At 37.8% G+C, this 13,198-nt stretch overlaps 1 protein-coding gene across 6 annotated transcripts in view; it reads left to right on the forward strand.

Moving 5' to 3' along the window:
- Window positions 1-707: 707 nt before the first annotated feature.
- The window catches only part of LOC111574756 (protein Shroom2-like), a 37,634-nt gene continuing 25,143 nt past the window's right edge, over window positions 708-13,198 (forward strand). For 2 of the 6 annotated variants that reach the window (XM_055008653.1, XM_055008654.1), the window contains exons 1-3: window positions 708-1,065; window positions 1,842-2,068; window positions 5,204-5,352. In XM_055008653.1, the coding sequence (XP_054864628.1) occupies window positions 1,883-2,068; window positions 5,204-5,352 (335 nt within the window). In that variant the 5' untranslated portion in view covers window positions 708-1,065; window positions 1,842-1,882. Of the gene's footprint in view, window positions 1,066-1,841; window positions 2,069-5,203; window positions 5,353-9,094; window positions 9,220-9,250; window positions 9,375-11,366; window positions 11,501-13,198 lie in introns of those variants that run through there. The other 4 variants (XM_055008655.1, XM_055008656.1, XM_055008659.1 and 1 more) reach the window with 4 other exon arrangements.

The following is a 13,198-nucleotide window of genomic DNA, read 5'->3' on the forward strand; positions in this document are numbered from 1 at the left end:
AAATCAGAACATCCCATCTCACAGTGATGCTGAGAAACTAGCCCATGGATATGTGACTTTGAGGCTGGATTGTTGTAATTCCTTATCATCAAGCTGTCTTTATAACTCTCTAAAAACTGCAGCCAATCCAAAAATTTGCAGTGAGAAGAAAAACAGGAACTAGCCAGAGACGTGACTTCCTCTTTATTGGCTGCCAACATACAAAGCATAGATAGATGCTTTCCCATGATGCACTGAACACCTGAAAGAAAGAAAGACAAGAAGAAAACTAAGATAAATAAGAAAAAGAAAGATAATGAGATAGATAGATAGATAGATAGATAGATAGATAGATAGATAGATAGATAGATAGATAGATAGATAGATAGATAGATAGATAGATAGAAAATGGAAGATAACAAAAGAACAAGAAAGAAAGAAAAAAGAACAAGGAAGATAAAGAAAATTAAAGATAAATAATGACAAAGAAAGAAAGAAAGAAAAGGGAAGATAATAAAAGAACAAGAAAGGAAGGAAGAAAAAAGAAAATGGAAGATGAAGAAAGAAAGAAAAAAATCAAGATAAAAAAGAAATAAGAGAGAAAGAAAAAAGAAAGGCAAATAGATAGATGGATAGATAGATAGATAGATAGATAGATAGATAGATAGATAGATAGATAGATAGATAGATAGATAGATAGATAGATAGATAGATAGATAGAGGAACGGTGAAGTTTACGGAAGCACCTGAAGGCAACAATCACGCCGGTGACGCAGCACGTCGCCGCCAGGTGGCGCGGTGACATCATCAACCGCTCAGGTGAGGACGGAAGAAACGTGAGAGCAGCGGAAGATAACGGAGAGCTGCGGTGATGAGACGGCAGAAGGTCCTCAGAGAGAGTCCGAGGAGGAAGAAAGTTCTGTGGAACAGCGCTAAGAAAGACAAGAAATTCTTATTAATATTAGGATTAAATGAAAACATGAAGTCGGAGTGACGCAGAGCTGCTCACCTGTCGGAGCAGAGACCACGTCTGCTTTTCTTCTGGGAGGTTTGTCGAGAGCTTTTGCCCGAAGAACAGCCTTTAAAGTAAGTTAAACTTGCTAAAATTAGTCACACATGACGTTAACTGGATTCAGGTCCGTTGTTGGTGCTTTAAATCATAGATAGCTTCATTATAATTAACTTCATCTGCTGTTTTATTGTGTTGTTGTGACTACACATTGTCGTATATTTAGTAAAAAATAATATATTTTTTAAATTGATAGCTCATTTTTCTGAGCTGTAAGTATTTCAACAGTGTCGTACTTATTCCTAATGCTGCAACCCATGGTTGTTTTTGTTGTTGATCAGTCTTAGTTATTTTCCCAATCATCCAGTGACTTGTTCTATAAAATGTTGGTTTTGTGTGACAAACATTTTAAAACCCGGATTTATTCACTCAGTACGACAGTCGACAAGCAAATATGCACATTTCAGAGGCTGAAACAGATAAATGTTTGACAAAAATGTCTTTTTTATTCATTAAATAACACACTTATCCCCATTTTAGCAGGATGTTTCTGTGGCAATCAAACCTCCTGTTGTCACTAATGTTTCTTGTACATTGCTAATGTATTTGTGTAGAAAGAGACAAAAGATGATCACTACGAAGCTGAAAATGACCCCCAAGTATTTGAGAATGATTATAAATTTACAAGAAACACCTACAAACATACCCAGGATGACTAGAGAAATGACTACTAATAGACTAAAAATGACCTCAAATAGACTAGAAATAGCTACAAACAGACTAGAATGTACTAGAATTTACTGAAACTCATCAGCAGTGAATAAAAGTCGTACGAATCGCTCCATGTCTCCAGGGTGAGCCGATGTTGATGGATCCCGCCGGTCCGGAGGCGTCATGGATGCCGTGGACGACCACCTGAGGATGAGGTGGTTGATGGAGGAGGACGGGTGGAGAGGGAGGCAGCAGGAGGAAGAGGAGGATGAGGAGGAGCTGGTGGAGGTGCTGCTGCGAGGCAAAGCCCCCTGGGGCTTCACCCTGAGGGGGGGCACCGAGCACCGAGAACCCCTGCTCATCACCAAGGTAACGCCCCACACCGGATAGAAAACATCAGTTCATAATCACACTATTGATGAACCTGCTGATTATTGTCGTTTTAGTCCTGTAAAAGTTCAGGAAATAGTCAGATAGCTTGTATTATCTGACGCTGACTTATTTAGTATCAAAAAATATGCTTTGAAAGTTACTGGATAAGAGTTTGTTATTCACTGTTGCCAAGTTTTAGTAGACCGATGGTCTCTTTGTGGCTATTTCTACGCTCTTTGTGGTCATTTTTAGTCTATTTGTAGTCATTCCTCGTCTCCATCTATGGTTGTTTTCAGTTTGTTTTGTCAGTTCTAGTCTGTTGTGGTAATTTCTAATCTGTTTGTAGTGATTTTCAGTCTCTTTGTAGTAGTTTCTAATAAATGTATTGTTCTATCGGTGTCTTTGTGACCAGTTTTAGTCTCTTAGTGGTCATTTTCAGTTTCTTTGTGGTCATTTTTAGTCTATTTGTAGTCATTCCTCGTCTGTCTATAGCTGTCTTCAGTTTCTTTGGTCTGTTCTAGTCTTTTTGTTGTCATTTTTAGTCTATTTGTAGTAATTTCTCATCTGTCTTCAGTAATTCCTGGTTTCTTTGGTCAGTTTTAGTCTCCTTGTGGTCAATTTTAGTCTATTTGTCGTAATTTCTCACTCGCTTGTGGTTGTTTTCAGTTTCTTTGGTCGGTTCTAGTCTGTTTGTGGTCATTTTCAGACTCCTTGTAGTAATTTTCAATCTCTGGTAGTTTCTTGTATAATTGTTGTTATTTCAGTTTCTTTTTGGCCAGTTCTAGTCTCTTTGTGGTCATAATCAGGCTCTTTATGGTCATTTTTAGTGTGTTTATAGTCATTCCTCATCTCTCTATGGCTGTTTTCAGTTTATTTAGTTGGTTCTAGTCTCTTTGTGGTCATTTTTGGTCTATTTGTTGTAATTTTCAGTGTCTTTGTGGTGGTTTCTAGCATATTTGTTGTTGAATGAGTCTCTTTGGGGCCATTTTAGTCTACTTGTAGTAATTTTTGGTCAAATTGTAGTCATGTCTACTCTCTTTGCGGTTGTTTCTAGTATCTTGTTGTCACTTCTCACCTCTTTGTAGTTATTTCATTCTCTTTGTGATTAATTCTAGTCGTTTAGTGGAGATACTGAATGCAAAGGGTGGACAGCCTGCAGGGAAGCACAAACTTTAATTCCAGTCACACTCATGGTGCAGAATTTAAAGCCTCTCTGAGTTTGAATTATTGAGCTTTAATTATAGCAGCAGAGGGCAACGTATGTTTTCTGATCCAAACACCAGCACAGTGTGAGATGTTACACCTGAGGTGAACATTTGGACCTCTAATGGAATAATGAGTGGTCGTGGTAGAGTTTTATTTAACACCGTAGCTATGATTTGAATGAGCATTTGGAGATTATTTTTTTGAGGAATTGAACCTGTAACCCTCATAGTTTTGATGCTTTTCTTTGCCTGGTAATTTTTAAAGACATTTGTCCATCTGCCGTCGATGCTGGTGTGAACTGCAGCTAACATGGAGTGGTGCACCTCCAGATACCTCAGATTACAGGTGGTAGAGGGTTTAAATATTCATCAGAGCTCTCAGGTTGCAGCCACCACAAGGTCAGGAGGGACAAGTTTCCAAACCTTAAAAATGACAGATTTTTGTGTAGTTAGTGTTGTTTTTATTTCTAACTCCTTTCCTGTTTTATCAGCCGGCTTAAATTCTTGATCCAGGCATGTTACATGAACATTTATCCCCTGTACATTGGTTTTTTTAGCACATCTAAAGCTCTGCAAAACCCCAGCTGTGCCCACCATCAACACCAACATTAGCGATCGCAGCTAGCACGTTTAATGTGATTGTGAGACGATGTTAGCAGGATCTAATCTGTTTGTGGTCATTTTCAGTCTGTTGGTGGTAGTTTCTAGTATATTTTGTTGTTATTTCAGTGCCTTTGTGGCCATTTTTAGTCTCTTTATGGTCATTTCTAGTCTATTTGTAGTAACTTCTCATCTGTATTTGGTCGGTTTCAGTTTCTTTGGTTGGTTCTAGTCTTTTTGTGGTCATTTCTTGTCACTTTGTGGTCATTTTTAGTCTATTTTTTAGTAATTTCTCATCTCTCTTCAGTAATTCCTGCTTTCTTTGGTCAGTTTTAGTCACCTTGTGGTCAGTTTTAGTTTATGTCATATCATGTCTTGTCTACTCTCTTTTCAGTTTCTTTGTGGTCATTTTTAGTCTATTTGTAGTCATTCCTTGTCTGTCACAAAGACAGACAAGGAATGTGTGGCTTTGTTGTTATTTTCAGTTTCTTGAGTTGGTTCTAGTCTCTTTGTGGTCTTTTCAGTCTCTTGTGGTAGCTTCTAATATATTTGTTGTTATTTCAGACTCTTTGTGTCCAGTTCTAGTGTCTTTGTGGTCATTTCTCATCTGTCTTTGGTCATTTTCAGTTTCTTTGGTCGGTTCTTGTCTCTTTGTGGTCACTTATAGTCTATTTATTGACACCTGTACTCTCTTAATGATAGTATTTGGTCTTTTGGCAGTCATGTCTACTCTCCTCTTGATCATTTTAATCTCATCATGGATATTTCTACCCTCTTTGTGGTCATTATCAGTCTCTTTGTGGTAGTTTCTAGTCTGTTTGTGGTCATTTCTCATCTCTTTGTGGTCATTATCAGTTTCTTCATTGTCATTTATAGTCTATTTGTAGTATTTCTCACCTGTCTTTGTTCGTTTTCAGTTTCTTTGGTCAGGTTCAGGTCTTTTTGTGGTGACTTTTGGTCTATTTGTAGTAAGTTTTGGTGTCTTTTTGGTAGCTTCTATTACATTTGTAGTTATTCAAATCTCTTTGTGGCCAATTGTAGTCGTTCTGTAGTCATTGCTCATCTGTCTGTTGTTGTTTTAGTTTCTTTGGTCAGTTCTAGTCTCTTTCTGGTCATTTTTAGGCTATTTGTAGTGATTTTCCGTGTCTTTGTGGTCATTTTAATCTATTTGAAGTAATGTCTACTCTATTTGTGGTCTTTTCAGTCCCTTTGTGGCCATTTTCTGTCTATTTGTAGTCATTCCTCGTCTGTCTGTGGTAATTTTCAGATTCTTTGGTTGGAGCTAACGTGTTTAATGAGACGATGTTAACAGGATCTTGTTGTCCAGGTGGAGGAGGGCAGTGTGGCAGCGGCGGTCCGTCTCCAGGCCGGTGATGAGATGGTGAGAGTGAATGCTGTTCCCCTCAGCGGCTCTCGTCAGGAGGCCATCTGCCTGGTGAAGAGCTCCCACAAGACCCTGACGCTGGTGGTTCGAAGGTTTGGACTTCTTTTGATACCTTTAGTTTGAGAAAAGATGCGTTTGTCTTCTTGTCTCACAAAGTAGGTCACGGTTCTGCGGTGTTGGCTCAACAAACCAGCGTTGTCATGGTTTGTTGGGCGTCAGAGGAAATAACAACCTCCTCAGTCATCAGGAGGTCAGAGGTCAAATCCATGAACTCTGCAACGCGTCTTCTTAACTTGAGTCTAACGACGAGTGACAGAAAGGAACCTGAACAGCTGTAGAGAGAAGAAGCATTGTGCTCATAAGTGACTAAAAAAAGACACCGACTCCAGCAATCAATACAAATAGAGTGAACGTGACCAGAAAGAGACTGAAAATGACAACAATAGACTGAAAATGACCCCAAAAAGAATCAGACAAAACCACAAAGAGTCTGACAGTGACAACAAATGAACAAAATCAACCACAGTCAGAGCGAAAATGGTAACAATAGACTAAAAATGACCTCAAAGAAACTGAAAATGACCAGCGACATACAAGGCGTGACTGTAAATAGACCAAAAATAGCCACTAAAAGAACGAAAATGACGACATTGTGGCCAAAATTAATCACAAAGAATCTATTTGTGGTTGTTTTTGGTCCATTTGTGGTCATTTTTGGTCTGTTTGTTGTCATTTCTCATCTATTGTTGTTTTTTCAGTCTTTGTGTGATAATTTCTAGTCATTTTGTCATCATTTTTGGTCTATTTGCCATTATTTTTAGACCAAATCTGGTTATTTGAAGTTTATTTACAATCTGCTAGTCATTTTTGGTGTCTTTGAGGCTGTTTGCCGTCAATGTACAGTCATTTTCAGTCTGTTTGTGGTCAGTTTTAGTCCTTTTGTGGTAATTTTTTAATGTGTTTCAAGCCATTCCTTGTCTGTTTATGGTCGTTTTCAGTTTCCTTGGACTTCTTTGTGGTCATTTTTAGTCTCTTTTTGGTCGTTTCTAGTCTCTCTATGGTAGTTTCTGGTTTATTTGTGGTCATTTTAGTTTGTCATTATTGGATTCAAGCTTTACGAGTCTGCCACTATACCCATGATATTTGTGTTATTTTAGTCTCAATCAGGTTATTTAAAATATATTTACAATTTACTCATCTTTTTTAGTTTCTTTACGGCTGTTTTCCATCAATTTGCAGTCATTTTCTGTCATTTTCAGTCTTTGTTGTCAATTTTAATCTCTTTGTGGTCATTTGTGGTGTATTTATAGTCATTCTTTGTCTGTCTATGGTAATTTTCAGTTTTTTTCGTCAGTTCTAGTCACATTGTAGCCACATTTAGTCTATTTGTCATTATTTTTAATTTCAGTTGGGTTATTTCAAGTCTATTTGCTATTTGATAGTCATTTTTGCTGTCTTTGTGGCTGTTTTCCATGAATTTACAGTTATTCTCCATCTCTCTGTGGTTCTTTTTAGTCTCTTTGTGGTCATTTTTTAATGTATTTGAAGCCATTCCTCGTCTGTTTATGGTTGTTTTCAGTTTCTTTGGTTGGTTCTGTTCTCTTTGTGGTAATTTTTAGTCTCTTTTTGGTTGTATCTAGTCTCTCTGTGGTAGTTTCTATTGTATTTGTGGTCATTTTTAGTCTGTTTGTCATTGTTGGATTGAAGCTTTAAGAGTCTGCCACCATAACCATGATATTTGTGTTATTATAATCTCAATCAGGTCATTTCAAGTCTATTTACTTGTCATTTTTGCTGTCTTTGTGGCTGTTTTCCATGAATTCCATGAATTTTTTAATTTATTTTTTTAGTCTATTTGAAGCCATTCCTTGTGTGTTTGTGATAGTTTTCAGTTTCTTTGGTCGGTTCGAGTCTCTGTGTCGTCATTTTTAGTCTCTGTGTGGTTGTTTCGAGTTTATTTGTGGTCATTTTTAGTCTTTTTGCTGTTACTGGATTCAAGCTTTAAGACTCTGCCACTTTGCCCATGATAAAATACATGGACCAGAATCAAACTAGGACAATAAAAGTACAAATTAGCAAAAATGGAATTCAAAAAGAGACTGAAAATAACCACAGATAGAATGAAAACGACCAGACAGACTAGAAGCAACCATGACTTCGGGGTGTCGGCTGAAGCAGACCCAGACTGACTCATGGGCCTCTTGCTGCTTGTTTGCTCCTGAGGCTAAAACAAAAGGCTTTATTGTGGAGGCAGCTGAGCTCAGGCCAACGCCGTTATTTCAGAGTGCAGATAATGATTCGTAAATTAGAGTGAGAGGAGTCCCACCTCAGACCAGCTACTGGGAGAGTCCACTAACCTCCAGCAGGTGCACATCCTCACGACTTTTATGGATCCTGATGGAGCTGAAACATGATGTATTTAGTCCCTTTACCCTTTTGCCTGTGGATGTTCTTACATCTTTGTCTTTTCTCTGTTTAATGACATCACTATCGAAGTATCTTTAGATTTTTGCTGGAAAAACAAACCTTTGGTGTTATAAATGACTATAAATAGGCTAAAAGTGGCCACAGAGCAACTAGAATCGATCACAAAGATACTGAAAAAACAACAAATGGATGAGAAGTGACAAAAAATATGCTAGAAACTTACAAATATTACCTCAAAAATCATAAAAATGATAACAAATCCACTGAAAAGGATTACAAATAGACTAAAAAGGACCACTGAGAAACTAAAAATGATCACAAAGAGAGTAGATATGACTACAAACACACCATAAATGACCACAGAAAGGCTAAAAACAACCACAAAAAGACTAAAAAGGACAACAAAACAACTATTAATGACCACAAAAGACTACAAATGACCACAAAAAGACTATTAATAGCCACATAAAGACTAAAAACAACCACAAAAAGACTAAAAACTGCCACAAAAAGACTACAAATGACCACAAAAAGACTACAAAGACTTTTAATGACCATAAAAAGACTACAAAGGACCACAGAAGACTAAAGATTACCACAAAAAGACTATTAATGACCACAAAAATACTCAAAACCACTACAAAAAGACTAAAGACGGACACAAAAAGACTACAAATGACCACAAAAAGACTACAAAGACATTTATTGACCACAAAAAGACTACAAATGACCACAAAAAGACTATTAATAGCCACATAAAGACTAAAAACAACCACAAAAAGACTAAAAACTGCCACAAAAAGACTACAAATGACCACAAAAAGACTACAAAGACTTTTAATGACCATAAAAAGACTACAAAGGACCACAGAAGACTAAAGATTACCACAAAAAGACTATTAATGACCACAAAAAGACTACAAATGACCACAAAGACACCAGAATGGGCCACAAATAGACTGTAAATGACTATAAATTGATGAAAAACAGTCACAAAGAGACTAGAACTGACAAAAGAAATTGTAAAAAATGCCCACAGACATTACTTGTATTTATTTTGGTTCTTGTCTGTGTCTGTCTATCATGTTCATGGTGGCTTTTGGTGCCTTCCAACGTGAAATAAGTGCAGCTATTCTTCTTCTTCTTGTAGTTTTCTGCAGGCCTTTCTGTCAGAATATCCTTTTACTACATGTGTCACTGATGTCCTGTCAGAATTATATACTCGTCTCCTAACTGGCAGCAGAGTCTTAAGGCTTGAATCCAATTACTGGTTGCAAAGCCACAGGCGTGGGCTCAGGGTTTTGCTGAGCGGGTCGAGTCAACGGCAGGGAAAGGTGGACCGACGGTCGGCAAACGGCTTCTGCTGAGGAAACGCTCGTTCTGAGGGGTTTGGAAGGCGAACGCCGGCCTCCAGTCGAGACGAGGAGTTTAAAAAGTCGCCTTGAGAGGCCGTTGAGTCGCCCTCAGAGCCGCTGCAGCCCGGGCGTCCTCCCCCGCTTTGCAGGAAGAGTGGTACAGTCCATGTTGCCTAGGTGAGTCGACTCTGCTTAGTGGGATAGGCCATATCAGCAGAGCCCATTGTTTTCAGGGGCTTTGGCCAACAAGCTCAGAGTGGGCGCCGCTATCTGTTTGTCTTCCCTCTCCCTGGACATGTTTGGCTTTTAGGACTCACACAGAAGACCTCCAGGTACTTCCTCTTCTACCGTGTCTGGTGTTTCTCTTTGAATTTCTCACCCTCTGATTGAGTCGTTCGGTTCCCTGACAAGTGGGATTAGATCAGGAAGCCGTGGATGAGGTTGAGATAACGGCAGGGTTTTAAATGTTTAGAGAGTCGGCTGCAAACTCATTTAAAAGTCGTGTTTTGTTTGTTTTTAATATCCTAAAGATTCATCTTGAGCGGATGACATAAGTGCAGGTAAACTGATGTTGTGAGTTTAAATCTGTGCATATAATGTGTTTAAATGTGTGTTAAGTCTTAGCATCACAACAAATCAAACAAAACTGACCACAATGAGACTGAGACTGACTATAAATTGATGAAAAACAGCCACAAAGAGACCAAACGTGACTAGAAATGACCTGATTTTTTTGTTTTATGGCTCTTATCCAGGTTGTTTTCTCCTGACTAGATCCTTACTTGTGTTGTATCTACTCTCAGGCGTACGTCACTTTGGATAATAATGTCTGCTAAATGACACTGTAGAATATTAGAATGAGTTTGACAATGTGGACAAATAGACTAAAAATGACCACAAACAGACTACAACTTGTCAGACAAGCTAAAAAATGACCAAAGACAGATGAGAAATTACTACAAATAGACTAAAAATGACCACAAGAATAACTGTAAATTGACAAAAGGCATGAAGAGACCAAAAATGACTTGAAATGACCAGAATGAGATTGAAAAAAAAATTGGTAAATGGACCAAAAATGACCACAAAGAGACTAGAACTGACAGACGAAACTGAAAATTACCATAGACAGAGAAGGAATGACTACAAATAGACCAAAAATGACCACAAAGTGACTAGAAATGATCATGAAGAGATTGAGAATAACTATAAATTGATGAAAAACATTTACAACTAGACCCCAAACAGCTGGGAAATAGTAAATAGACTGTAAATGGTTAGACTGAGATTGAAAATGACAACAAATAGCCTAAATTTGTCCCTGAACTTACTAGAAATGACCACAAAGAGACTAAAATAACAACACATAGATGAGACCTGACAAAAAATATCCAAGAAACTGAGAAAAATTGCCACAGAAATCCTGAAAACGACATTTAAGACTTTCATTGGAAGCTGTTCAGAGGAAATCTTGTAATTTTTAGTCTTAAAACAAAAAAAGATGCACGTTCTCACTAAATACGGGTGCACAGATAATCTTTTTTAATATTTCCACAACCTCACAAAGTTTGATAAATCCTTTAAAACTCATAAATCTGTACTATAAACACATTAACTGGCATTAATGTCATTAAAGATCAGCTTATGTGGAGATTTACAGCCTCGTATTTAACATAAACATTCACTTCCCTCAGTTTTTCCTTACTTTTCTAACTTTTTTTACACTCCTCTATATTGCAAATTGCCATTCTTTATCTTATTCTTGGCTGAGTACTAAAAAAAATACACAAAATGCGACCACAATAAGACCAGAAACAACCACAGAGAGACCTAAAATAACCACAAATTGACAAAAAATGACCACGAAGAGACTAGAACTGACCAAAAAAACTGTAAATTACCATAAAAAGGCAAAGAATGTCCATAAATACATTAAAAAAATGACCAGAAAGAAACTGAAAATGACCATAAACACAGACGTCTATTTCTTTGGACCATTTCAGAAGCAAAAATGTTGCTTGTGCTTGACAAAAACTAAACCCCAAATTTAAAAAAATGGGCTAAGAAATAAATATTTTTGTCGTTTTGATGATTTTTAGTCATTTTTTTTGTTGAAATAAAATGTTGTGGTAAAGTAGCGGTGCAAAGCCAGATGTTCCAGATGTGGATCATGTTCATGCTAGTTTGTACTTTTCTCTGCACCTCTTTTTTCTTTTCTTTTTTTTTTTGTTGGTGACACGCTGATAAGCCCAGCTGTGATGACGCTGGCACTTTCTATTGTGTGTTTAGAGCTCGGTGGGGCGAGATCGGCCCACTGAGCTGCTGCTGCTGTTTGGGCTTCTGCAAGCTGGTGAATCAGCAACATGACGGAGGAAGTGGAACAGAGTGATGTGTAATCAGCTAAACGTCCACCAGAATAAAATCAAGCATTATCCAAATGTGCCCTGAAAATATAAGCGTAAGTAGAAATATATGTCCTAAAAATCTAAACTATAAAAATATGTCCTATAAATAGAAAAATATGTCCGAAAAATAGACGTAAATAGAAACTGCATCAACATAAGTGTGGAATGTGCTTTTGCTTCCAAGATGAATCCATGATTGAAGGCAGCAGAGTTCTGAACTACAGAGCAAGATTAGTGGGTTAGCGAGATGTTCAGCCTAAACTCTGAGTTTTTCTCCAGAAAAACTCAGTAACTGGTAACTGATGCTGCGAAGCTAGATCTCCATGGTAACTGATGCTGCAGAGCTAGATCTCCATGGTAACTGATGCTGCGAAGCTAGATCTCCATGGTAACTGATGCTGCGAAGCTAGATCTCCATGGTAACTGATGCTGCGAAGCTAGATCTCCATGGTAGCTGATGCTGCGGAGCTAGATCTCCATGGTAACTGATGCTGCGGAGCTAGATCTCCATGGTAACTGATGCTGCGAAGCTAGATCTCCATGGTAGCTGATGCTGTGGAGCTAGATCTCCATGGTAACTGATGCTGTGGAGCGAGATCTCCATGGTAACTGATGCTGTGGAGCTATATCTCCATGGTAACTGATGCTGTGGAGCTAGATCTCCATGGTAACTGATGCTGTGGAGCTAGATCTCCATGGTAACTGATGCTGTGGAGCTATATCTCCATGGTAACTGATGCTGTGGAGCTAGATTTCCATGGTAACTGATGCTGCGAAGCTAGATCTCCATGGTAACTGATGCTGCGGAGCTAGATCTCCATGGTAACTGATGCTGTGCAGCTATATCTCCATGGTAACTGATGCTGTGGAGCTAGATTTCCATGGTAACTGATGCTACAGAGCTAGATCTCCATGGTAACTGATGCTGCAGAGCTATATCTCCATGGTAACTGATGCTGCGGAGCTGGATCTCCATGGTAACTGATGCTGTGGAGCTAGATCTCCATGGTAACTGATGCTCCACAGCTAGATCTCCGTGGTAACTGATGCTGCAGAGCTAGATCTCTGTGGTAACTGATGCTGCAGAGCTAGATCTCCATGGTAACTGATGCTCAATTTTTGTCATTTCAAATCTCTTTGGGTGTTTTTATTCTAATTTTTTGTCACTTTCAATGTGTTTTTGTTGTGTTTTGCCTATTTTTCTTGTAATTTTTCAATTACTTTTTGTTGCTTTTTGTCTCAGTTTTTGTCATTTTCAATCTTTGTTGCTTTGTGTCTCAATTTTTGTCATTTTCAAGCTTTTTGTTGCTTTGTGTCTCATTTTTTGTCATTTTCAAGCTTTTTGGTGTTTTTTGTCGAATTTTTGTAATTTTCAATCTCTTCTTGTGTTTTGTGTATTTTTTGTCATTTTCAATCTCTTTTTGTTGTTTCTATGTCTAATTTTTATCATTTTCAATTTTTTTGTTGTGTTTTGGGAATTTTTTTTGTAATTTTCAGTGTCTTTTTGTTGTGTTTTGCCCATTTTTTGGAATTTTTCAGTCTCTTTTCACTGTGTTTTATCTAATTTTTGTCACTTTCAATCATTTTTGGTTGTTTTTTGTCTAATTTTTTTGTCATTTTCAATCTTTTTACGTGTATCAGGTGTCAGACGTACAAAATAAGAATCTGAGTCAAAAACTTGAACCACTTGTTGGTCAAACGGTGTTTATATATATATAAGTTAAGCCTTTATTAATCCCACAGCAGGGAAA

Source organism: Amphiprion ocellaris, chromosome 24 (assembly GCF_022539595.1).
Source record: "Amphiprion ocellaris isolate individual 3 ecotype Okinawa chromosome 24, ASM2253959v1, whole genome shotgun sequence".
NCBI lineage: Eukaryota > Metazoa > Chordata > Actinopteri > Pomacentridae > Amphiprion > Amphiprion ocellaris.